The sequence below is a fragment of the Chelonia mydas genome, chromosome 14 (assembly GCF_015237465.2).
Source record: "Chelonia mydas isolate rCheMyd1 chromosome 14, rCheMyd1.pri.v2, whole genome shotgun sequence".
Classification (NCBI taxonomy): domain Eukaryota; kingdom Metazoa; phylum Chordata; order Testudines; family Cheloniidae; genus Chelonia; species Chelonia mydas.
The window spans coordinates 8,771,271-8,798,562 of NC_051254.2; the positions used below are offsets into that span (position 1 = coordinate 8,771,271).

The 27,292-nt window shown below is 39.4% G+C and overlaps 1 protein-coding gene across 2 annotated transcripts in view; it reads left to right on the top strand.

Moving 5' to 3' along the window:
* Positions 1-27,292, top strand: part of TEX2 (testis expressed 2) — a 113,769-nt gene that overhangs the window by 60,613 nt on the left and 25,864 nt on the right. For both annotated transcript variants that reach the window (XR_005227487.2, XM_027817480.3), the window contains 5 exons: positions 11,531-11,731; positions 13,779-14,115; positions 15,470-15,717; positions 20,545-20,694; positions 25,349-25,448. Coding sequence is in view for 1 of the 2 variants with exons in the window: in XM_027817480.3 (XP_027673281.2) it covers positions 11,531-11,731; positions 13,779-14,115; positions 15,470-15,717; positions 20,545-20,694; positions 25,349-25,448 (1,036 nt within the window). In the remaining variant the exon portion in view is untranslated. The remainder of the gene's footprint in view (positions 1-11,530; positions 11,732-13,778; positions 14,116-15,469; positions 15,718-20,544; positions 20,695-25,348; positions 25,449-27,292) is intronic.

Consider the following 27,292-nt stretch of genomic DNA (forward strand, 5'->3'; position numbering starts at 1 on the left):
TGAAATTCTCAAGCATTGAATACATGAGTTTAATCTATGTTTTGAAATGGCAGTGTTCTTAGTAGGGCCTGAGTTGGCTTCTGTTAAAATAATTTTCCAGTGCTGCTTATGATTTAACTTTAAGAGGGTTCTGTTGGTGCGTAGGGGGCACTTTGCATTAGCTTGTTAGCAATCATACAATGTGCTGTATTGTTAAGTTTCAATGTGCTTATGTGATAGAGTTTCAGTTTTAGGCTGCTGCTGCTGTTCCTAAGCAGAAAGTTCTGTGTACATATTGTTCAAATACTCTCATATGAAGCAGTGACAGGGAAGAGGGATCAGCACTAGAGGTGGATTAAACTGGGTCTACTTTGGTCCTCTCAAATCAAAGGTACATTGTATCTGTGTCCTATTTACCTCTGAGAATAAAGTTCATGGTGCAGATGAGGGCTCAGTCCAATAAGGCATTTTAACTAGCACAGACAATGTATTCTGAGTACGGGATGGGGGCGGGGGGGAACTGTCCTGAATTTTGAATCATTTTAGAATCTAAAATAATAAAGAATAAAGTCTTTGGCCAAATGTTGTATAACTTGATGGGAGATATTAGGGTTCCCCTTTGTCACATGGGAAAATGTCCTTATACCTTAAATAGTTTACTGCAAATGTGAAATTGGGAAATACGAATTTGAGGATTTTTCCATATGAGTTTTTCAGGGCTGGATCCATCTTGAATACTTCTGGGCTTTGGTGGGCAGGTACACTACTCTCATTTGATCTGGCTAACTTCCAAAAGATCTCACAAAACTAAGTGATTGGGCAACAAAATGGCAAATGAAATTTAATGTGGATAAATGTAAAGTAATGCACATTGGAAATAATAACCCCAACTATACATACAATGTGATGGGGGGGCTAATTTAGCTACAACTAATCAGGAGAAAGATCTTGGAGTCATCGTGGATAGTTCTCTGAAGACAACCACGCAGTGTGCAGCGGCAGTCAAAAAAGCAAACGGGATGTTAGGAATCATTAAAAAAGGGATAGTCTCCATCATATTCTCTATCTTATTGCCTTATATAAATCCATGGTACGCCCACATCTTGAATACTGTGTACAGATGTGGTCCCCTCCTCTCAAAAAAGATATACTGGCATTAGAAAAGGGCAACTAAAATGATTAGCTGTTTGGAACTGGTCCCATATGAGGAGAGATTAAAGAGGCTAGGACTTTTCAGCTTGGAAAGGGGGGATATGATAGAGGTATATAAAATCATGAGTGGTGTGGAGAACGTAAATAAGGAAAAGTTATTTACTTGTTCCCATAATATAAGAACTAGGGGCCACCAAATGAAATTAATGGGTAGCAGGTTTAAAACAAATAAAAGGAAGTTCTTAACTCAGCGCACAGTCAACCTGTGGAACTCCTTGCCTGAGGAGGTTGTGAAGGCTAGGACTATAACAGGGTTTAAAAGAGAACTGGATAAATTCATGGAGGTTAAGTCCATTAATGGCTATTAGCCAGGATGGGTAAGGAATGGTGTCCCTAGCCTCTGTTTGTCATAGGGTGGAGATGGATGGCAGGAGCGAGATCACTAGATCATTACCTGTTAGGTTCACTCCCTCTGGGGCACCTGGCATTGGCTACTGTCAGGATACTGGGCTAGATGGACCTTTGGTCTGACCCAGTATGGCCATTCTTATGTTCTTATGTACCATTTCTCTCTTTGCTGTTCCCTCTTGCACTAGAAGCCATCCTCCTTGCCACCTTGATGACCTACCATCCTACTAACTCTTTATCTTGTCAGTTACTGCTTTCTGAATGACCACTTCATCTGCAAAGCTGCAAGAGCTAGTGAGCAGAAGGTTGGGTTACAGTTGATGCTAAACATCCTGAGGTGTATCTATGCCACCTCTTTTTTTTATCCTGCATTTTGGATTTAGGTAGTACATTTATATGACACGGGGGATATAGGCAAGAGGCTTACCAGACCCATCCAATTCAGCATGATTCATGTATCGCGTATCTGTGGTGAATATTGCTGAATGCTCAGCCTGTATTTGCTCTTGATGTTTAAGTTTTGTGTTAGTTTGGAAAAACTGTTCTCGACTTCAAATAAAGGTTTGGTTTGGGGTCCATGCCTTGGATTAACATGAGCAAAACTACACTAGCATAATCCTTCAACTTTATTTATATTATGGTATTAACAAAGTCTATAATAAGGATCAGGGACTCAATGTGCTAGGTATTCTACAAATAGAGATAGATGTGGCCCCTACCCCAAACAGCTTAATTTAAGAGCAGACTAGAGAGGGAAGGGCAAAAAACAGGAGTGAAGTGTGAAAGGAGACACAAAGGTAATATTCAGATCACATGTTTACATAGGTCAAGAATGAGCACAGCTTGATTGTCATTTTGGAAGAAAAAAAAATCTTCATGGACTTATAATTTTTCTTCCTTTTTGCTACCTGCCTACTTTATATAGCTTAAAAGAATACTCAACTGATTCTAGGGGGAAAAAAAAAAGTACACTTCGCTGAACAATGTATTACAAATTATACATCCAGGGTTAGCCTTATTTGAAGCCCTCTACTCCCTAGGTTTTCAACCAGAACACCCGGTCTAAAAGGGACCCTGGCGGCTCAGATCAGCACCGCCGACCAGGCCATTAAAAGTCCAATCGGGGGTACTGCAGCGTTAAGGCAGGTTACTCCCTACCTGTCCTGGCTGGCACCGTGCTGTGCCCCAGAAGCGGTGAGCAGGTCCGGCTCCTAGGTGGGGGGAAAGAGCCCAGGCCTCTGTGTACTGCCCTGAGCACCGGCTCCTCACGCTTATTGGCTGGGAACCGGCCAATGGGGGCTGGGGGTGGCAATGCCCGCAGGTGAGAGCAGTGTGTGGAGCCTCCTGGCCCCCCTGCCTAGTACCTGCCAGGATAGGCAGCCTGCCTTAGCCTCCCTGCTGCGCCACTGATCGGGAGCTGCCCGAGGTAAGCCCACGCCCCTCATCCCTGGCCCACCCCAGAGCCATCACCCCCTCCTGCACCCCAACCCCCTGCCTCAACCCTAGCCCCCTCCCGCATTCTGTATCCCTTGGCTCCACCCCCCAGCCTGGAGCTCCCTCCTGCACCCCAATTTGCTCATTCCCAGCCCCACACCATAGCCTGCACTCCCAGCTGGAGCCCTCACCGCCTCCCGCACCTCAGCTCCCTACCCCAGTCTGGAGCCCCCTCCCACACCCTGAGCCCCCAGTTAGAGCCCTCACCCCCTCCCATACCCCAACCCTCTGCCCTAGCCCAGTGAAAGTGAGTGAGGGTTGGGGAGAGCGAGCCACCAAGGGAGGGGGAATGTAGTGAGCGAGGGGCAGGGCTAGGGTGTTCAGTTTGTGTACTAGAAAGTTGGCAACCCTACCACTCCCCCACCACACACACAGGAACATTCTTTTTCTTTCCATCTGTACCTGGTTCAGTCAAAAAAAACAACTTGATAAAGTAAAAATATATACAAAAACCCAGGTCCAAAGGTTTATGGTCTTAACATGTTTATCTTCTGAGGGTTCTAGAGAACCCTGGTTTCTGGCCTGGCCACCTCCCACTGAATCAAATTCCTGGGCTGTTTTCACCTTCTGCAATTGCCTCCCCCATTAACTCATCCTGACCCCAAACAGTGCTCAGATGTTTCGGTGCAGCACTCAAGTCAGGCAGCACTGAGGAGAGATGCTAGTACTGAATCACATTCCTGCCAATAGCAAAAGGATAAAGGGGAATAAATCTTCTGTCTCTCATTGTAGAATCTCTGCTGCTACTTCCCACTATACCACATTCAGGTGGGTTACAGAGGAGTTATCCTACACAGGTTCAAGGCAGCTGTTGACTGCCATGTAAAACAGTTGTCAGTCGTTGAGGTAGATCAAAATTTGAAATGCTCTTCTGTATGTTATGTTTTCCTTCCTTTTCTCTTAACTTAAAATGACTAATCTTTGGCTACATGAATACTTAATGTTTGGATTTGATGAATTAAAAACATGACTATTTATAGGATTAATCTGGGAGTAATTGTCAATCATGGAGCACAGCTTTGATTTTGAGGTGTAAATTTTGTCACCCATAAAAGCAGTTGGAAATTTCAAAATTCCTCCATTTGAAAGCTATTGCTGAAGGGTCTTGGTAAGTATACTGTGTGTATATTATGTATACCAGTTGATCAGTTATCTCCTACAGAGTCATTAGGTTTGAAATCTCTGTCATAAACATAGAATTCCCTAGTTTTCACATCCTTTTAAATAAGTATGCAGTAAGTCAGAAAAACTATTCCTGAAGTAGTGGGAAGGGGGGAGAGGGATAGCTCGGTGGTTTGAGCATTGGCCTGCTAAACCCAGGGTTGTGAGTTCAATCCTTGAGGGGGCCATTTAGGGATCTGGGTCAAAAATTGGGGATTAGTCCTGTCCTGCTTTGAGCAGGGGTTTGGACTAGATGACCTCCTGAGGTCCCTTCCAACCCTGATATTCTATGATTGTAAGTAGCTGGTCATCTTTACAATTGAAGATTTTTGGTCTGGCTGAGTCAAAAGAAAGGGTGGCTACGGGGGTAAGGCACAATACCAGGCATCAGCAGATCTGGGTTCTTTTCTTGGCACTGGAGCAGACTCCCCTTGTGTTCTTGAGCAAATCTTTTACCCTTTTTGTGTCAGTTTCCTAATCTATAAAAATTACGGTGCTTACCAAGTGGGTTGCAATGCTATATTTAGTGTTTGTAAAGCATGCTGAAAGCTCATATGGAAGATGAAAAGGAGTACTTGTGGCACCTTAGAGACTAACCAATTTATTTGAGCATAAGCTTTCGTGAGCTAGAGCTCACTTCATCGGATGCAATGTAGCTTACGAAAGCTTATGCTCAAATAAATTGGTTAGTCTCTAAGGTGCCACAAGTACTCCTTTTCTTTTTGCGAATACAGACTAACACGGCTGTTACTCTGAAACCTGTCATATGGAAGATGCTATCCAAATGCAACATATATTAGTTGGCCTTCAGCTGTTATCCAGTAAGTATCTGGATAGCAAAAGGAAGTTGAGGTTTAGTTCTAAAAGCAGAAAAGTATGGTGTCTTTTGAACGAGAGGACAGCAAAGAGGTTAGATGTCAGTTTCTATCTACTATAATACAGGTAATATGAATAAAAAAGCCAAAAGCCCCTAATCAGAATAGATGGGCTCTGTTGCACTAGGCACTGTACAAAAATATATTGTAGTAAAAGGCAGTCCCGACCCCAAAGAATTTACAATCTAATTTATTAGGAAACTGATAGCTTTGGGTGTAGCAAACTTTGGTTTATTGAAGAAAGAATGTACTTTCTGATGGCATTTCATCTATGAAGTAGACTCAGCTTGCGGCACAGAACTGTGCAGAATATGTCCACTGGCTCAGAGTTCCATTTCCTCTTAGGCCTAGGATTTAGCAACGTAGCCCATGTTCCTTCTGAAGTCAGTTCTTTCAAGTATTTGATCCCCCAAAGCCTTGCATTAATATTGAATTGGCTGATCTTATGCCTTGAAACACTAGGCTGAGACTCACGGAATGGACCAAATAAGGAGGTAGTGTAACTCAGTTCAAGTTAGTGGAGTTACACCAGGGTTGAATTTGGCTAATGTTTCTGGAATTCACTTGGCCACAGTCCATTCACTTGGCCACAGTAATTGATGAAGTTTGATTGCCAGAAGCTAATGGTTCAGTTATGTTGTTGGAGCGTAGATAAAGCCTTTTCTAATTTTTCTTTTTTTTTTCTTTCTGTTTATGGATGCTAAGCTTTATTCTGTCATGTTTATGCTTTACATCTGTTAAAGTTCCCTCCCTACTTTGAACTCTGGGGTACAGATGTGGGGACCCCCATGAAAGACCCTCTAAGCTTATTTTTAGCAGCTTAGGTTAAAAACTTTCCCAAGGCACAAATCCTTCCCTGTACTTGGATAAGTACTGCTGCCACCACCGAATGAGTTAGACAAAGATTTAGGAAAAGGACCACTTGGAGTTCCTGTTTCCCCAAAATATTCCCCCAAGCCCTTTCACCCCCTTTCCTGGGGAGGCTTGTGAATAATTTACCAACCAGATAGGTAAACAAGGTGAGCACAGACCAGACCCTTGGGTTTTTAGGGCACTAAAAACCAATTAGAGTTTTAAAAAACAGAACTTTAGTACAAAGAAAAAAAAGTAAAAGAAACACCTCTGTAAAATTAGGATGGAAGGTAATTTTACAGGGTAATAAGATTTAAAACATAGAGGATTTCCCTCTAGGAAAAACTTTAAAGTTACAAAAAACAGGGATAAACCTTCCTTTTAGCACAGGGAAAATTTACGAGCTAAAACAAAAGATACTTTAACGCATTTCCTTGCTATTACACCTAAACTTACAAAAATAGTAGGTATTATTTAGTAGGAGCTGGATTGCTTGCTTGGTTTTTCTCTTTGTCTCCTGAGAGAACACACAAAGAGCACAAAGCAAAACCTCCCCCCCCCCCCCCCCCCCCCCAATTTGAAAGTATCTTCTTTTCCCATTGGTCCTTTTGGTCAGGTGTCAACCAGGTTATTTGAGCTTCTTAACCTTTTACCGGTAAAGGAAAAATTTTAGGCTACCCTTAGTTGTATGTTTATAACAACATTGTTCACAGATCATTTCCTATATTTAATTTGTGCCAGTTCCCCACCCTGTGTGTAGGTTTATAAATTTTTACATCCTTATGCAATGAAGATACAACTTTAAGTCTGGAGATGTAAGCTTTTTTAAAATGGGGGAGAGGAGCACTTTCAGGGACAGGTGGCCTTCTGAGCATTTTTAGAAAAAATGTATTAAAGAGGGAGATATGTATTCCATTCCTGATAATGCCATTGACTTTTTTTGTGACCTTGGGCAAGTCGTTTTAACCTCCCTGTGCCTCTGTGTCCTCTATTGCTAACTGAATGAGGAGTACTTGTGGCACCTTAGAGACTAATAAATTTATTTGAGCATAAGCTTTCGTAGGCTAAAACCCACTTCATCGGATGCATGCAGTGGAAAATACAGCGCTAACTGGCCACCTTTTGTAAAGTGGCTTGAGATCCCTGATTTGAAAGATGATGGTACAAGGTATCCTTTTCTTTATCTTCCCCATTTTATCAAGCAACATATTCTTTAAATGAATTAATTACGAAAGACTGGAAACAACCTACTAAAGAGGGATTGTTCTGATGAAGACTGCATATCTATCGGATTTTGCAGGCATTTCTGGACCTCGTTACTGGAGTATAAAATGAGATCAGTTTAGTGCTAATGTCTTCTTATCAATCTCTGTGAAAGTGGTACCAAGTGACTCTTGAAGGAAGTGATGTTTTGAATTCTGGCTCATGTGAAACTGACTGGCGGGCGTCTTCATTTATGTGAAAAGAAAAGGAGTACTTGTGGCACCTTAGAGACTAACCAGTTAGTTGGTTAGTTAACTGGTTAGTCTCTAAGGTGCCACAAGTACTCCTTTTCTTTTTACGAATACAGACTAACACGGCTGTTACTCTGAAACCTTTCATTTATGTGCTTGATGGTATCTTTGTGCAGAAAACCTGGTATTTTTGAACACTTTGGCTTGTCAGTCATAAACTGAGTCTGCCTCTTGGAACAGTGTTTTCATGTTGAAATCTTAGGCATGTTATAGTTTAACTGTATTAAACTGTTACATTGAAATTATCTAATATGTCTGATTGCTTAAGTGTGGTACTAAAGAGCCTGATTCTGCAGTTCTTACAGGAGTAATCCCAATGGTTTCAATGGGACTACAACTCAAGTACGAATTGCAGGATTGGGCAAGCGGTGAAGGAATGAAAAAATATATGAAATGTTAGTCCATCTTAACCTAAATGACTTGAATTTCTTGTGAGTGCTCTTTAGAAGTATGCCTTCATAGGAAATTTAGGACAGCTTATGGTACTGGTAAGACAGAGGTCACACAGTTCGTTAAAGCTAGAAGCTCAGCATTTACTGTCTAATAGCCAGGCCAGGTCCTGTTAGTGTATCTAGCTGTTTTAACAGTATGGCTGATCTTTCCTAAAAGCAGTTTCACCCAATGTTTAACAAAGCATTTTTCAATTTAGTTATTCTGCTGATAGCCAGACAATTTTTCCTATTCCATCCTCTAAACAAAACTGCTCATCTTTAAAGATGGAGATCATAAGATCACTGTGCATGGCAAACACCTGCAGAGTAGTTTGACTATTCCCATTGTCCTCACTGAGTTACTAAATTTCTTATTTTAACTGCTTCAGTAGTACCAAAAAACAAACCATACAACCTCCTCAAACAACAATGAAGCCCATTGTTGATGTTCCAATAGCCTGGGATAATGTATCTGTCTCTAATGGATTATGGTGGCGGAATTGCTATATTTAAGCACAGTCCATTAATTTAATTGTTTGGACACACTGCAAAATAGGTTGCAACGTGGGTTGAAAATGTGTTCCCATCCCCACTGACTATTTTTCAGAGAGTGGAGGAATTTCAGAGAGTAACTAAATTGCTTTAAAAATATGAGAATTGGAGAAAAGAATCTTGAGGTTTTCACATGTCTTTTGCACTTGTTCTCCAAAGGCTTTATTCTAAATTAAACATGCAAACTCCCACCCCCGCCCCCAGCAGATTTATTGATCGGCCAATTAAATTTGAGGTAAAATAGTAGATATTCTGAAAAACCTTCTGCATCAGACATATAGCTTCAGATTAATTAACAAATATTCAAGGATAGTCACTTGACAAAGAATTCTCACTTGACTTCAAGTAATGCAGTTTTTCATATATTCATGGACCTGTTTAAATTTATTTGCTGTTAAATACCTCGAAATTTCAATGTAAAAAGAAAACTCTGCTTCCTTACAAGTCAGGAAAACTCAGGACTTGTATACACAAATATTTTATTTGGAGGAAGCTGGGGTGTGAATCTTCCCTGTAATAGCCTGTGCGCGCTAACTGTTTGTGTGGACTCTGCTGATGCACATTAATAGTTCATTAGTGTGGTTTGAGCTACCCTGCTTTGAAACTGGGTTAACATATAGTGTCCACACAGACAGTTAATGTGTGGCAAGCTGGTGCAAGATAGATTGCACCAGCCTGCCGTGAAGTGAAGGTTCATGTAGAGTTGCCCTCAGAGTTTATGTACCGGAAGTATTGTATTAGACATTATATCTAAAGTGTTGATGATGGCCTGGATATTAGTTAAGTAATAACTAACTTTAATTTCTTAACTCTTTTTTGTAACTTTGTTCTTTATACTAAACTGAGTGTGCATAGTACCCATTGTCTTGTTTTATACGCTGTTTGCCATTCTTTGTCATTTTATGCAGCAACTAGGTATGGATAAGATTTTCAAAAGTTACAATTTCTGGGTGCCCAGAGCCTCTGTTTGGGTTATTGAATATAGAGAGAGTAAGCAAATGATCAGGACAGGATTTTTAGAAGTGTTTGTTAGACTAGCCGATTACAGAATTTATCCAGTTATTTTAAACCTAAAGCTGGAGCACATGTCAGAAATCAGTAAAGCTGTGTGGGTCTCTTCTAATTTCATTATCCAGCCATTCTAAGAAAAGAGTCAGGAATATATAAACAGAGGAAAACAAGATGCTGGTTTAATTTTGTCTGATTGCTTTCCAACTAGGTCCATTTCTGCAGAACTGCTGCCTAGTAAGCTCTCAGGGGGGAAAGAGGTATTCTGGTATTCTATAATTCTGTGATGGAGTTGGCCATGGCTAGAGGGAAGACCTGTCACATGTACAGGACTGCACCCTGAATGAAGGGTTTTCTAGTCTGTTATTGCACCTCTTTGTAAGGTGGACTCTATCAAGACTTTACGGCCAAAGGTTCGGTGGAGATGGGAAGAAGTCTTGATTTTTCTCCCCCCCCCCCAAAAAAAAACAAAACAAAGTGCGATGGTAATCTGAGGACATTGGTATGGTGTGAGCTGTCTCTAGTGTTGGTGCAATGTTGGTGAGAGCCACTGCCTCAAAAGCATGCCCGTCTGTCTGTATGGTTGTAGGAAGTCCAGAGAAAGCTCAAAGATCTGCATTACACTAGAGAACTACTTTGGTGTGGAGGGGGAAATTTTACATAAGCCACGTGGATACTATGGTTTGCACAGAGTAACACGCTATGATTGTAGGCAAGTCTTGTGATGTCCTTGTGTTTTGATAATTCCAGCTGGAATTTCTGGATGAAATTCAAAACTCAAGTGAAAACTAGTTGCTGTGTCTGCTCTGAAACTTTTTGGCTTAATAACTTCCAGAAAGGAAGTAGGGTGGTGGGCCCATTACAAACAAACCCTGCTGTATATACTGTAAATCATCCTGGCTTTACAAACTGTGTCCTTGATGCATTTGTATTTCTGTATGTGAAGGCTGGTTATGTCCAGTGTAAACAAAACCCAAATACAAAATGTCTCTAAAAGCCAGTTTAGGTGTTGGTGAAATCTAAAAGCAGACTGTATGTGTTTTAAATTGAAATGTCAGATGTGTGACTTAATGTGGTGGCTACTGAACATATAAAATAGCTTAATTTTCCTTGTGTTTTGTTTGTGGGTATTAGTGAAAATGCAAATAGGTGGTGAAATTAATATAATCTAGGTACCATTAATTGATTGATTAATTAAAGAGTCCTCAGAAAATTATGTAATGTCTGTCCTGAGAAACTGACTGGCACTGGCTCCCAATGAAGTAAATGGGCCTTAGAATATTGTCCTGTTTTTTGTGTAGGAGAATATTTTTAATTGATTATAGTGCTGCAATAATATATATTGACTCTTTGTATAGTGGCTTGGGTAATGTATTTTTAATAGGGTATTAAGAGATGTATGTTCATAGACTTTCTTTTCCTCCTCCCTTTCTCTCTCCATCCCTCCCGTGCCCTCCTCCAGTATTGTAAGGATTTCTGCTGTGCACATTTAAGGCTTGACTGCAAGGTACTGAGTAGCTTCACTTTCCATTGACTTCACTGAGCACTGAGGATGCTCAAAACCTTGCAGGACTTGGCTGTTAATGCACAAATGCCAGAGTCACTATTAAGGTGTCATCTGGCAGGCTAAGACAAGGAAAACATTAACTTCATGTCTCATGAATGTATGCTCTGGGTAATACACTGCTTCTTTCCTCCTCTGACAAGTGCCTCTGGCTAATCTGGTACCCCCAGGTTTGGGAATAGTTACTTAAATATGGAGTAATTTTCACCCATAGATCTCACAGCACTTTATAAAGGTGAGTAAAAAACATTTGTCCCTGTTTATACAGTTAACCTCTCTGCACCTTTTTGTTTCCTTAACTGATTTGCCCAAAGTCTCTCTCACAGCCAGTGCAAGAGGTAGGAATAGAATCCTGCTTTCCTGATTTCACTCTGGTGCCCAATCTACTGCCTCATTGCATTCATCCATGTAATATGTGACATGAGGTGGGAAGGAGTCTGTGTTGCTATAAATGGCTGACAACTATTTATTTAAAATTTTATTTTCATACTACATCAGGTTGCCAATTCAATATCAATTAACAAATATTTCCTTTTCTAGGGATGGATGAATGAAATTTATAATTATGATCCAGAAACGTACCATGCTACATTGACTCATTCTGTCTACGTGCGACTTGAAGGAAGCACATTAAGACTTTCAAAACCCAATAAAAATATTTCCAGAAGGGCTATTTACAATGAGTCTAAGCCTGATGTCACCTACATTGGCCAGAAAATGTATGAGCTTACGGACAGCAAGGTGAGTTCTATTTAGTTATGCTGCTGATTGCTGTATAGTAGTATAGAGAGAGAGACTACCTTTTTACATTATTAGTTGTTTAATTTCTGCTGTCATGTAAATTAAGATTGTTTATTTATGTTTAGCTTTCAAAGTATTATGCTGGTTTAATCTGCGAGCGTAAAAGGGACAGACATTCGCCAGTGGCTATTTCATACTGAAGACTGATCTATGTTTAATCTTTTTTATGGCTATAAAAATATTAAAACATAAACATTTTTGGGCTGGTATCTTTTTTTACACAAGCCTTCTGTTACATTGCCACATAGATGAATCTTGCTATAAAAAGCATAAAACCATCGGGGACAATGTTCAGAGAATCCTCTTGAAAAGTTTAAAAAGGGGACTGTGAGAATAAATCAGTAGCACATAAGCAAAAGGACATTTAAAAACTCAACCCCCATTTTTTTTCTCACATAAATATGCAGAGTCCTGAAACTGTGTGGTGTGGGAAGATTGAGCATTCTTTCTCATATACATAAAACAATGTGCATATAATATTTTAGAAACCTACTATCAAATTTGCTTGTTTCAAGACCACAAAAGGATTCAGAGCCCAGTCATTTTTGCTGTTGCACAAGTGGAGGGAATACAAATTGCGTGGATGAAGCAGAAGAGAGTGGGAGGTGGGTGGATAGGTGAATGAAAGGGATAACTCTGCTGCATCATGTCTCTTCCCACTACAGTGCTATGCAAGCTTCCCTCTAGGTAGGTGCACTATGGATTCTGAGTTTCTGTGAATCAAGACAGGAGTGGGAAGAAGTGAGGCTGGAGAAATGATGCCCTACATTGCTCCTCTCCCAAATTTGTGGGGAATCCCAGCATAAAATACAGCTGACTACATCAGCATTATCTTGCATGATATCCCCGTGCATCACAAGATATGGTGGCCACAGAAAGGTATTGGCAGCACAGGTGAAGGAAGAACCCATGCTACAGTGAAATCTGGGATTGGGGAAGAGAAGAATAAAGAAAACAGAAGAGGCAATAGGCCTTCATTGATCTCCCAAAAGCTGCACACAGAGGGGGCCCAACTACTTCCATGATAGAAAGATGAGGTAGAAATTTATAAAGATTCCTGTCCTCTTTGCATACTTTCCCTTGCTGGAAACATTTTAACTATAAGACTTTGAAATCACGATTGAGCGGTTTTATAGCTCAGTACAACAGGACTTGGTTGGTGGTTCTTAGTGGTATCTAAAATCTGACCAAAAGAAGCATGGGGTTTTTGTTACAAAATCCATTACAGAGGGACAGTGTGCCCCAAATGTAATAAGCAAATAATGGAATTTAAACTTTTTTACTTTTACTTTTTAAACACACGGTGGGTATCTTGAGCGACGTAGGCCTTTTTAAAGGAACAGTTGAGATAAAAAAAAATTTCTTTAAAGAAATCCTTCTTTCTACTTACATTTGGGTGCTGTTTGCATTTACTCAGCTTGGAATATGACCATCAAAAAGTTTCGCTTTCTGGTTCCTATGCAGTCACACAACATCAGTATTGCAGATCTCGAGCATTCAAAAATCATGTGTTGGACCCTCAAATGTCATGAGACTTAAATAAATAATTTTGGGGTTTTTTACCTTCTTGCTTCTGAGTCACATTTTCAAGCTTTTTTGCACAATCATGAGAGCTGGAAAACTTTTTTTTTTTAATTAAAGTAGAGATTCTTGTGTATTCATGTGATTCCAGGAGTATAAACTACCTGAGCATGATCCGGTTTAAATTATTCTTATCGCTAAGCCTCTCCATATCATTTGTTAGAAGACTTGGCAAGCATGGGGCCTGTTGATACATCAATGAGTTGAACACCCACCACTCTCATTAAACCCAGTGGGAACTGAGGCCATTCAACACCTTTGAGGTGAAATCTGGCTATTTTCATCACTTAATGCACAATGCTATACATTAATTTATAAGTGGAGAAGATATTGATTCATATGGAATTTCTCTTTTTGTTTTTTGGGTTTTTTGATCTATCTAACCCTCTCACTTTTTATTTCACAGATTTATCTGGTTCCCAAGAGTCTGGCTCGAAAACGAATTTGGAATAAAAAGTATCCTATTTGCATTGAACTTGGAAGGCAAGATGACTTTATGGCTAAGGCCCAGACTGATAAAGAGAACTTAGAAGAAAGGTTGCCAGCAGAGAACTTAGACTTAAGCAGTGAAGAATCTAAGAAACCTCAAGATGGGACAAAGCTCATTGGCCAGAAGGATCAAATACTTTATTTGTTTGGAAGAACGGGTAGGGAGAAGGAGGAATGGTTTAGGAGATTCCTTCTGGCTTCCAAGTTAAAGTCTGAGGTGAAGAAGCCTCTCAGTTTATGTGGAAACAAGCCAGGTAACCGGTATCTCTCTTTATTTATTTGTTTATTTATTTTTAAATTTACTAAGGTACAGTTTTGTAAAGGGATTTACAATAGGTACAGCAAAAGTTTCCATAAAATGAATGTCTGGCTAGTGTTTGTAATGAACCAATTTAAGCATTTGCTCTTAAAAAGCAAGTCTAAAAATAATCATGCAGAATTAGATATTCCCTAAAATTGTGATTTTAAACAGGTTTTTAAAGATCATCTATTACCAAGATACAATTCTATATGTGGTTGTAACCTCATACATATAAATTGTTACTTTAAAATTTTTCTTTAGTATCTATTTATTTTCATAGTGCAAAGATTTGAATATTGTTACAAAAAGGGTTCAGTCGTCCACTATTGAAGTCAATGAGTTTTTTGCAGCTGACTTCAATGGGTGCAGGAATTAGGTTTATAAGTTTTTACTTATGTTTTCCCCCTTTCCTTTTTGTTAAAATATGAAAAGCCTTCCCATGGGTAGATTCACACTAATACATATTTTTGTCAATGGCCATGTATGCTTACAGTGCTCTTTAAATATGAAATTCTGTTGCCTTAATATCAGCCACAACTAACAAGAAATATGTTATGTAGAGGGACGTGTTCCTAATAAGAACTTTAATGCTTGGGTCAAGTGTTGGATGCTTTTTAATTAATACTTCATTTGGTGTAATCCTAAATTTCCGTTCCCTCTCCTTTTCATGCCTCCCTATTCCGAATTTTTCCCTTGAAATGTGTAGACATCATCATTTCTGGAACATAGATATCTGAAATGCAAATTCACAACTGGTATTTTGTACATTTCTCCTGAGGAATATACATTTCGAATATTCAGATCTTTGGACAATCTATTTATTCCTTATAGTCTAAAATTAAGTATAGTGGGTACTTGCCTTAGGCACTCCCCAACAAAACTATCTGAAAATCGAGCATCTGTTGTACAGGTGACACGAATGTGCTTGCATATGATTTGGGTAACTGAGGAGTTTGATATCTCCAGTTGCATGCATTATTGCTGGATTTTGAATCATTCTAAGTACTGGCAAATTAGAGTTTAAGGCCATCTAAACATGTCACTATGGAATTAATTGTAGCCTTAAAAGAGTGATGGAAAAGAACTTCTTTGAATTGTGCCTTTTATGAAATAAATTAAGCACAAATAACCTTGTAGCCATCTGTTTTAAAAAAATAAAATAAAAAATCTAGCATCAACAAAGTGATGATCATGCCTCATGCTTGATACTCTACAGCTGTCTGTTTTCACGTGGTCTGCTACTAGCTTTGCTGTTCCCTTCCCTTCTTCACCCTCTTTGTTAATGGCTGTTATCCCTTCTGCTTTAGGGTTCTTGCCATCACACAGTAGAACCAATAGCCAGTCTGGAATTCTTACTCACAGTCGCAGCAGTAGCAAAGGAAGCGGAGAAGAAATCATGTCTCAGCCTAAACAAAAGGAGCTGGCAGGAAACGTGCGACAGAAAATGCTTTTGGACTACAATCTATACATGGCGAAGTGTGTTCCACAAGAAAATAAAAGCCCTGTGGTTAGTCCGGCCTGTAGTGCAGACAGTAGCCCTACTTCTGTGAAAAAGGTAAAAGCCCTGTGCTTAGTGTACTTCCATGAGACACATTTTAAGGTCCTGTTACTTTTTTGACACTTGTTGCTGTAAAAAGTATAGATTGCATAGAAGGGGAAAAAAATAAGTCTGGAAAGTGCAGCTCTGTTCTGAATGTGTAAAAATGGCATTGTGAGGATCTGTGTTTGTCCCTTGCTTCCTTATAAAGACATTGTTTCTAACTGCCAGCTCTTTAAACTCAACCTGGAATCTCCAAAGTCCAGTTGTGTTCTTCTGGCTTTTGTGATATCAGTACCAAAAATGATTCTGTAAGCCAAGTTTTCCCTCAGCTGTTCACTTCCTCTAGTGGGCAGTAACACAGGGGTAACTGAGCGTAGCAGAATTAGTCCCATGATAAATATGGAGTTACCTCTTTTGTTGATGGGTGAGCCATGATACCGTCCAGTTCACTCTCCTATAGCTATGCTCGTGCTTCAATAGTAAGAGTAGTAAAAAGATCATATCAACTAACTTTTTAGTTTAATGTTAACCAGATCCAACTAAAAACATAATTGGTATGCAGACGTGCTGAAATCAGGAGGGAGTCATTTTTAGAGTTCCTTTTTCAGCCATAAATGCAATTTAGTGCTGAGTAAGGAGAGTTTATTCTCATTAGCTAATCTTTCTTAGGGGAGTTATAAAACATTCAGATATGTCCATGTATCTCCACCATCCCGCAGATAGAATTATTTTATGATGACCCCATCCACAGATGCATGTAAGTAGGGACTTGTACTGTGATGTTATTTTAATACATACTCTGTTTTCAGCTCAGAATGGCCAACAATTCAGTGGACTTTGATAATCTGATGAAGAACTTTGGTCCCCTTAGAGCCACTACATACAGTTGTTCTGCTTAACTCTGCATTTATGATCTCTGGCAGTTTGTGTGTGTGCAATACACTGGACACTTCCATAAACAAACTATTTTCCCTGTTCCTTCCCTCAACCTAAATTATGCTACCTAAAAGCTTCCACTATTCTCTTTTCTAAACTGCATGGGAGTATACTAGGAATAAACACAAATTTGGCTCAGGAACCTGTGATTTAGTTTTTCTATCCATGTTTCAAAAGCTGATTCATCTCTCCAATTCTTTATATCATGTAAGTGTATTTTTCTGTGTATTTTTAAATTCAACCAAAGGAAAGTTTTTTTTTTTTTTTTTTTTTTTAATTCATCTAGGATGAAATTGTTGCCACATTGACTCAAATAGGGTCAGGATTTCATCACTGATGTAAATTTCATCTGATGACCTTTTGAGTGTTTGGTTTCCAAGACCAAGAGACATAGTTTCTAGTGCAGGAGCCCTTCCAAGAGAGTTAATTGAGTGAAAGCAATGGAACTATCCACTTTTCTGTTTAGATTGCAACTTGCTTTCAGATGCAGCCTTCCTTACAAAGACTAAACCATGGGTATTGTGTATTAAGTTTCCATTTATAAATGGTTTATAAAGGGTTACTAAATGATTAACACATACTACTCACATATATAACATGCTTATGAGTGGGTGTTGTAGATAAACCATGGCTTATCAGGAGCCTCTTCACCTCTTGGACTTTCTAATTGCTCAACTACTTAGTAAAACACCTATTAATCATTCATTTATCCTTAATAAATGGAACCTTAATATAAAGTGTGACCCCAGTTTACTTAATATATATTTTGTGCATGTAAAATAATGTGCACTTCAGGGCCCTCATACAGCTCATAGTTAAGGAGGACCACGTACAGTACATGATATGAGCTGATTTGGGGCTCATTGGCCCTGGCCAGGAGGGATCCTGGCCACGCAATCAACCTCTGAAACAATGATTGGTTGCAATACTGAATCTGACGTGTCAGGCTTAAGTTTATAAATAGGATAATGGTGCTGGCAAGAACTTGGGTCATACAGAATTTAGCAATCCAGCAAATTCTCTTTTTGTATAAAGTCACAGCCCTTGGGAATATTAAGGTTGCAAAGAAATCCTATTCAGCTGATTTCAGAGCAGCCACTGTTTCTAGCTGGTTGCTGTGCCAAAACAAAAGTTTGAAGCAGGGGGGATAAATAGTAACCTAAAATGGTAAAGGAATGGTTATTTTTTTATGTACGGGGATATACATGTGAAGTATCAACAACACAGAAAATTTAAAAAATAAACACAGATACTGTGGAGCCAGGGGGAAACCTTGTTGCAGCTAGTGAAACTAATTGCACTTCAAATCAAGTTATCACTTTATCAGAGTCCAGACTTGGGTAACTTGATCCTTCTGTCTTGAGCAAAATAACATGCCACCTCCTACGGTCCTAGGCAAGCTGCCATCAGCACTATGCCCCTTTTTAATATGGCAGATTTTAAATGTGCTTAGAGTCACTTATTGTTAAATTGTGGAGCTTCTCAGAGAGCACAAAATTTATGCATATCTTTATAATTGGCATTTTAGGACCAGCATCTTGGTGCGCATGAAAAGATTATTAGAATGAAACAACATGTGCCATGCATATTGTCAGTGTCTCAGTTTATCACTGTAAATATACTGTCTGCTGCTGTTTTTTCCCCTATTAAACTTGTTTCTTTTTAATGAGATCTAGAGTAGCATGGAAATGTGCAGTCTACACTGCCTCAGGAAAATCAACTCTGCATCACCTCAAAGCAGAGAAACTAGCATTTAAAGATCAATTTTATTTAATGAAAGTCCCATCAGCGACTCTTAATGCTAGCTTGGCTAATGTATGTTCCATGACAATTTAGAACGTGGGGCTTTTCTTACAATAAAATTCAAATGAGGCTCTTATATAAAGGGAACTTCTTAGAGCATTATTCAGAATATAGTCTCATGAGATTTCTGAGCAAGAACTTTCTCCGTACACCATCCAAGAATTATTAGTTGTACTTGTCAGTTACTTTTTTAATTAAAAAAAAAAAAAAGACTAAAAGCTTTCTAATTTTGCATTAATTTTACAAGCAGCTTGGAAATGCATCACTAAACAGTAATGATTGGGAAATGTGGCAGTTACTTTCCTCCTCCTGTAAGTTTAAACATGCACATCAAGATTCAGTTGTCTGAAACAATAAACACATCTGAGATTTCTTTTTAAGCAAGAAATACTGAGTTCAATTGACAGCTGGGGCAGCCTTTTGTAAGCTTAAGGCATCTCACAGAATGACCATTATCCTCCTGTCCAAATGTTTTAAAATCTCCTACAAGTGAGCCATTTGCCTTATCCTGGAATTTGGGTGTGAAAGTTGATGCACACATTTTTGAAGGGGTGGGGGAATATAATTTCCTTCAAGGAAGCCATTGAGCAAAGCTCCATTAATGAATACATTCTGTTTGAGACACAGCAACTTAACTTCTGCATTCTACTGAGGAGAAGTTTCTTTTAACTGGTGTATTTCTATCACTAATGGCTCCTCTACAATTCTGCATGTGTATATGGAGCTCCCTACTCACAATATTATTATGGTAAAAAACCTAGGGGCCCCAGTCATGAATTAGTCAAGTCCTATGACCTATGTTTTATGCTGGAGGTCAGACTAGATGATCACAATGGTCCCTTTTGGCCTTATCTATGAATCAGGGCCCTATTGTACTAGGCACTGTACAAAACCGTGGTAGATGGTCCCTGCCTGAAGAGCTTACAATCTAAATAACAGGTCAGTTCCTTTTGAGCAACCATTTATTTTAAGTGTACTCAGTCGAAGGACTGACAGTGTTCCTTTGAGCTTCTTGGGAGTAGATTTGGAGGGAGGGGGAGGGGAGTATTTATGCACACACTTCTCCCATGAACAATTATAGGAGATACATATATAATACAGTGTGCTGAAAGACTGTGCTTTAGGAGTCTTTTTGAATTAAGTTTTCCTGTACCTCTCCCCATTCTAAACTCTTTATAGAGAAATCACATAAATTCTTTCTCTCCTCTACATAAAGTTCAGACTCCCTGCATCTGAATCTGAAAGTGGAGGTGCGTACGTATTGGCATGTAGCTTCGGTTGGCTCTGCCTTTATAGCTGAATTCGTAAAGTTGCAATATCCAAATGGATTGTGTCTTCATTTGTTTGAGATTACTCTCAAATGAATCAAGACATGATCCATTCAGATATTGCCACAAAACTTCATTGCTCCAGATATTGCTCCAACTCACTGGAAAGAAAACCGTATAGTTTCTTCAGACGTACAGTCAAATGTCAATGATGTGGGAGATTTGCTTCATGTTTTCTAGGTCATCTTCATCTTTGACAGTATATAGCTCTGGTCATTCCATTAGTGGATTTTTGGACACACAAGTGGAGGAAAAATACAAAGGATTTTCCCTTCTATTGTCTCACATTTTTCTTGTATTCCTTTTTTTCTGATTTAGTTTTGCTTATCAAAAAAATGTTTAGCTTTGCTTTCAGACTTGATAAGGCAAGTGGGTTTGGGCAGGAAGGAGACCTAAGCACTTGTCAGATTCTTATCTGCTGTGTTGTGGAATTTTGTATCTTTTAGTGTGAAAAATGTTGCTTTTGCTGTTAGCATTAAAAATAGTCTGTGTGAATATCTGATAACTTGAATACCTTTTCTGCAAATGACTCCAAATCTGTTTAGTTTAGGTCTCCACTGAGAAATTTTATTGCATTAACAGACACACACACAAGGGTTAACCACGATTTTGAAGATTATAGTCTTTGTTAAACAGTGTAAACATTATTTTAATATGGGTTAACGAACAGTATGAATTTCCCAGTGTAGACAAGACCTAGAGGAAAATGTTTCTTTAGGCAGTGACTAGATTGTCTAAACTGTGCTCCGTAACTGAATGATATGTTTGTTGCCAGTTGCCAGATATCCGAACGGTAGCTGAAGAAGAGGAACAGGAGGCATGGGTAAATGCTTTGGTTGGAAGAATATTTTGGGATTTCTTAGGAGAAAAGTACTGGTCTGATCTTGTGTCCAAGAAGATCCAAATGAAACTCAGCAAAATAAAGGTATCTCTCCTGGGGGGTTTGCACTTCCTATTATCCAGCATAAAAAAGGATATATTTTTTTAGTTTAGTCACATGATTTATAGAGATTTTATTTAAAAATACTTTTTGAAATATCTTGTACTTTGACATAGAGTCTTGAACCCTGTTAATGACAAAAGGAGTAGTTAGATGTAATCCTGCTTTGCCACAGATTTCAGGGTGCCATCTTGGCCAAGTCACTTAATCTGACTGCAAAATGTAGATAGTAGTAATTGTTTGCTTCATAGGGGTGTGGAGGCTGAATTCATGGATGTTTGCAAAACACATAGAGGTCCTCTGATAGAGGTGAAAAGTATTACTGTATTAGCATTAAGCAGTAGTATTACAGCATTTTAGGCTTGCTTGACCAACAAATCTCTAAGGCTAATGTTGCAAACCCATTGTGTTATAGTGTATTGGTTCTCTACTCACTGGCACATCTGAACAGGAACCCACGATGAGGATTCAGGATTTCAGTGAAATGAAAACTGCTTTCAGAAATGGTATATTGACAATAGGAAGGGGTGGGGACCATATAGTTGTAATTGTGCCCATATGAGCACACTTTAAATTCAGAAATCCATTATAAACCAGGATTCTCTGTGGGAGTAGTGGTAAAGGCAGCAGCTATCTGAAAGGCAAAGGGGTATAATTGTGCTATCTAATGCACAAGCTCAAAAAAGAAAAGGAGAAAGGGTTTTGACTGACTCATGGTCTGCCCCTTGCATTCTCAAACTCTTCCAAATAGCAGCAGCTAATCACAGGTTTGTTCAACAACTGGTGGGGTGGAGTGGGGGTATTTATCGGTCTGTTCCTAAACACAAAGGAAGGAGTGGACCTGCTGTCACCAGCACTGGAATTTAGCTGCCAAAACCAGCTGTGAGAGAGTGCTCCTTGTACTACTGGAAGTAAGCAGTAAACTAATTCTACCCAGGGCTGTTTCCACAGCCACTGAAGCAAGCTATTCAAACATCTTGAGAACAGTTTGAGTGCAAAAAATTGGAATGGGGGGGAGAGAGATGAAATGCTGATAAACACCATAAATGTATAGGGCACTGCTCTGTTATAAATATTCGCTGCTATTACAGGCAAAGGTATGCAATATATTTTCTCTCATTTGCTGCCCTTCTGCCATTCTGGGCCTTTCACCGCGTTGGCGGTCTGTGCAAATTCAGTCTGCTGGTAACAAAGTTAGCTCCTCTGATGGTTTGTCCTGTGGGGAATGCGTTCATGGTGTCAGTGCCGTCTCTTGTCGGCAGTTGTCCACAGCACAAAAACCTACCCCCCCACAACAGGTCCCCTAGGTGGTCTCAGCAGGACGGCCAAAGATTGCCTTGGGCCATGGAGAGGGAACTGATCTCTGACTCAGAGACATGATACTTTCTGCTCAGTTTTGGAGGCATATTGCAGGGCAGTGTGGGAATACCTGTACATGGCAGAGGGCGTCACTCTTCAGGGTGGTTTTCTGATTTTGGGGCCTGTGTCTGGTCCCTCATCCGTTCACACATCCAGGCAGAGCTCCTCTAGGTGGAGTCCAGATGATTCCTCTGAACAGTGGGTGTTGTCCAGAGTTCTTTGTTTGGTGTCCTTCTGTTGGTCCCTTGTTTTGACCCTGTGAATTGCCCGTTTCATTCTTTGTCCTCTATTAAGTCCTGGGGTCTGTGGACCCACCCTTATTTTGAGGGGGTGGGTCTTTTGTTTCAGTGGGCTCCATCCACTGACTCAGGGTTCAAATAAGCCAGTACTGTACTACTCGTGAGCATTAAACTCACAGTATTTTTTTAAAAACACAGAAACTCAAGCTGGATACCCATATCTTTTAAATGCTAATAACTTTAATCAATTCACTTATGCAGCTAGCTTTTTTTAACCCTTTTGATCTTTTTTGTGAAAGATACTTGCAGTGTTAGGGAAACCTCCTGATCTGCTTTGAATACAAATCTGTTGTACTCACAATATTTCTTATTTCCCCCTTTCAGTTCCCTATGCTTTTTAAAAACCTTCTCATTGGAAGTGCTATATTGGTGCAATGTGAAAGGTAGATTGTTAAATTATCCAAAATGGGAGGAAGAGGATGGGAATTCACAGCAGTGCAGTGACTAGAAAGGCATCTGGGTAGAATATAATGCCAATGACTTAGTGTATTGAAACACTTAATGCATTTATTGCATTATAGTCCCCCACCCAGACTTTAGTACTTTTGGTTTAAGGAGCTCTTTTTTATTTACTTTACTTTTCTGAAAGCAGTTTTTTAAATAGGAGGAATTATTCTAAACAAACTAGTCTGTGTAGCAGTACTGAGTTATACAAGGATATTAAAAAAGCTCTTGCAATAATCCTATTCCTTCTCATCTTTTTTCACATCACTGTAAAAGTAAAGTGGGGGAAACGCGATAAATCTTCTGTGCTGCTTCTGGACTTTGTAGGTGGCGTGTGGCTTTCCTCTAATGTCTTAAAAATAATTTTTTTCATGAGGGAAATAGTCTGAATGTGCCACAATATCTTCCCAAGCTGCTTCTGGCCGTGTGGCCCGGAAACACCCCATAAATGCCATAGTCTAGTCTTTAATATTTCAGATGTTTTACCTTGTTCAGCAATGACTACATAGTCTGCATGGTGAGGGCCCCAAGCAATGGCATTACCATGTGAGTCCCCAAAATAGGGGCCACCTATCACTGGAGAATGGGAAGATGTTGGGCACTTAGTTGCTTCCCTGTTGGGTCCTGGTGCCTTGAATTGCTGAGGTTATTGTAGTCTTCAAATTTGTGCTCAAGGTGTTCTTGTTCAAGGCTGTCCTCACCTTATGTCAAACAGCCCATTTAACCCTCTTCCTCTTGCAAGCTGCAATACTTTATTATATGACCTTTAGAGCAGTCTGATTACTGTGCAACCATCTTAGAACAGTCTCATCCCTGCTGAGCATCTTGATGTTAGGAACTTTCCCTTAATTTGGTTGGCTAAATTGCAGCCTTTTTCATTTCCCTCCCACGCTCCTCCTTCCCTTAATTTCTCCAGGAATCTCAGCAGGAATGTTATTACAGAAAATAATGCATCTGCCAGCTTTGAACTCGGTAATGCTGTCAGTGATGGCCCTAATCTAAACCCAGCAGAAGTTCCTCTTGCCTACATATGGTATTAATCCATGCTGTGATGGGGGGGAATTGCTGTGTCTTGGGCAAAATTAGAAAAGGCAGCATTATCCTGGTTGGGAACAGTGCTGCAAGAGACTCGGTCACATCAATTTAGGGCTTGTCTTCACTACCATGCTACATCAGCGCAGCTGCAACAATGCATCTGCACCCATGTAGTGCATCTGGTGTAGATGCGCTTTGTCGCCAGGAGAGCGCTATCCTGTCAATGTAATTACTCCAACTAAAGGAGAGGCGGAAGCTGTGTCGGCGGGAGACGCTCTCTTGCCGACATAGCACAGAGTAAACAGTGCTTTAAGTCGATGTAACTTACGTGGCTCAGGAGAGTGGCTTTTTCACTCCCCTAAGCAATGTAAGTTACATCAACTTTAGCGGTAGTGTAGAGAAGCCCTAAATAATTTCTAATTATGGACTGCTTGAGTGTGTTCATAATGTACTTTCTCACCTACAGAATTTTCTTTGAAATTACTACTCTCCCCTAGTAATTAAAACATCTGTTTAGCAATTTGTCTTATCTCTTCAGTTGGGCAAGGGAAATCCAGGAAGGAGGCAGAGAGGCAAAGTATGTGTACGGTGATCGATGAGCAGCATAGCACAGGGCAGTGCAAGTTAATGTGTGAGCCTCCAGCAACAAGAATAGAAAAATTAGGGTTCCGTCACCATGTATAACACAGTTTAGGACATGTATGTGTTTGAAATTATATAGGTACTCTCAACACTGGGATTCAGAATGAACGTACCTTTGCATATAGTGTTATATACATTATTAAGATATAAATATATATTTATATGATTATCATTCATATGCTTTCATTCTAAATCCCTATTTTGTATGTTTGTGCATGCGTAGTATATAGTACTAGAGGCATGATGTAGGATAAAAGATATAGACCCCAAGCAGAGTTTGCTGTGGATAAAAGTAGTGATGGTCTTATTATTTTATAATATCAGCCTAACTGCAGAATTTCTCAACTAAAAAATGTGTAACTGCAGTTGGATAACATGTTCAAAAAAAATAAAAACAAAACCGGATCATTTTAAATCTGGCAAACTGCCAAGTATCTACACTTCATTCTTGGTCTACACCTTTTGTTTGTTTTGACCGATAGAGTGTACAGTTCATTTATCAGTCAAATGTGGGATACAAGTGTTTGACAATGTATCAACTTAATGTTGTAGGTTGAAATTTGTATTCTTGATTGGGTGCACGCAACTGATTGGAATGGAAATATTAAAAATGCATTGGCTCAGAGTTTATAAATGAAGGCATCCGCTAAAATATTATTTTCAGATAAAGGAATGCTAAATCCTAGAATTAAAATTTCTGCATGTAATCGTACTTTGAGTGTCCTTTTAATTGGTAACTCAGCTAAATGTTTTCTCAAATGTATTATACTTTAACCACCTTCCAAATATCACAGAACACCTGGTCTCTTTATAGTTCCATTAAAATTAACTTGATTTTTGTATTCTCTCCTTTCTTCCAGCTGCCATATTTCATGAATGAGCTAGCTCTAACTGAACTTGACATGGGAATAGCAGTGCCGAAGATTCTTCAAGCCTTCAAACCTTCTGTTGATCACAAAGGTAATGAACACTTGGTTTGAACAGGAATTTCTTAGGTTGATGGTAAAAAGAATATTTATTATGCTTTGCTTCTATTGCAGAATTAAAAGGACACTGTCAAGTTATAAAAGATTTATTTTAAAAACATCTTACCCAGTGTTACTGATAACCTTTAAATTTTTGAAACTAACCATGCAGTTACACTGTTTACCATTTGTGACTTGTTTACTTTTTCCGTTTCATTCAATTTGGACACATAATTAGTTTCACTTGTGCTTATACTCCATTTTTATTTCTCATGTCCTGTTATTGTTCACTGTTACAATAGAGATATAAACATTCCGTAGTACTGGCAACCTAAACTATTTCTACTGAAATATTAAAAAAACACAAACAGAACCGCCTCACAACTGTTTCTCTTATGTTTGGCAAAACCTTTTTCTAAACAAAGCACAAGATCTGGGCTTAAACTATTTGTGTGCCCCTCTTATTTTTCATTTGGCTACCATACCATTATTAAGAATGGATTTGTAAAGCTGTTGATGTTCAGACTGCAGCACTCATAAAGTGCCTTTAGCACTCCAAATATGCTGTATGCCTGAAAAGTTGTACAGAAGATGTAGACTGGGGTAGGAGGCTGGGATCTGGTAAACCTGGGAAAAGCAGCCCGCTTTAAGGGTTCTCTTTAGCAAAACTTATTCTGATAAAAGGCCAACTTCCCTCTTTTTCCAGTTCTACCCTGTGGAACTGCTGAGAGCAGAGTTTGGCCCATGGATTTCAGTATGAGTTTTTTGCTTGAGGGAAAGAGTGCTAAATGAAGGCCCCAGGGGTTTGGTTGTGCAAGGTACTTTTATAGGTGAGCAACAGGATGAATTTAAGGAAATTATATTCTCTTCCCAACTGAATACCACTAAATTCACAGAATTATAAAAGTAAAGTAAAATTTGAGGAAGTACAAAGTAGTAAAGGATCCAGCATCTTTTCTTCGTGCCCAGAGAATAATTGATTCTGTACCATAGCAGAACCCAGATCTGATTTCTGTTTAAGAGCTGCAGCCTTGCTCTATGAAAACAATGATTAAGCAAAATGCTACAACTAATAAATCAGAAAACACACATTGGCTCAGCTCTAAAAAGGGACTTTGTAAAAATAGCATTGTGGGATTTTGTGCTTGTCTTTCAATGTCAAAGGTGATAACTGATGAAGTGACGATTTTCTTACTGCCAGCCCTGGGAGCTGAAACTCAATCTGGGTTCTTTCTGGTTTTACGGATCCCCAAAGCAAGGCATTTGTCATGGCTGTGATTTCTGTCACTCTGGTATTTGCATAAAGAGGCAATCCACTCAGATGAAGAATAGCTTAAACATCCTTTTTTGAAAAAAATTCAAAGATTGACAGAGTGTTACAGGTTGAAAAAAGTCTGTTTTTAGAAGTATTTGATTGTACGCTTAAAGAGAGGGGGCAGGTAGGTCTTTGCCTCTCGCCCTCTCCCCGCCCCCCGTCCCCCCCAGCATAGAAATCTGTTCTGATAGATGAAACTGTTTGTTAGATAGGAACTAGATTTTCATTGTAGCCATTGGGCATGATTTTCAGCTGTCTCCTTTAGCAAATCTTTTCTTTTTAAATTCCACATCTTCTCTTCCCTGTTTTAACTTTATTGGTGACGTGTTGGAAATGTTTTTGAAGGATATACTTGATCTACAAGGGCTTATTTGACCCAGAGTTTAGAAGGCTCTAATTGGTCTACGGGGAAATGTTCCCTTGAGGGAGCCTGTTTGTTTACCATCCCTCCACATCTGCTTCATAATTTAGTCACTCTTTAAAGCCATTTTCCCTCAGATAGTTGAGCAGCAAAGATGTCGGAA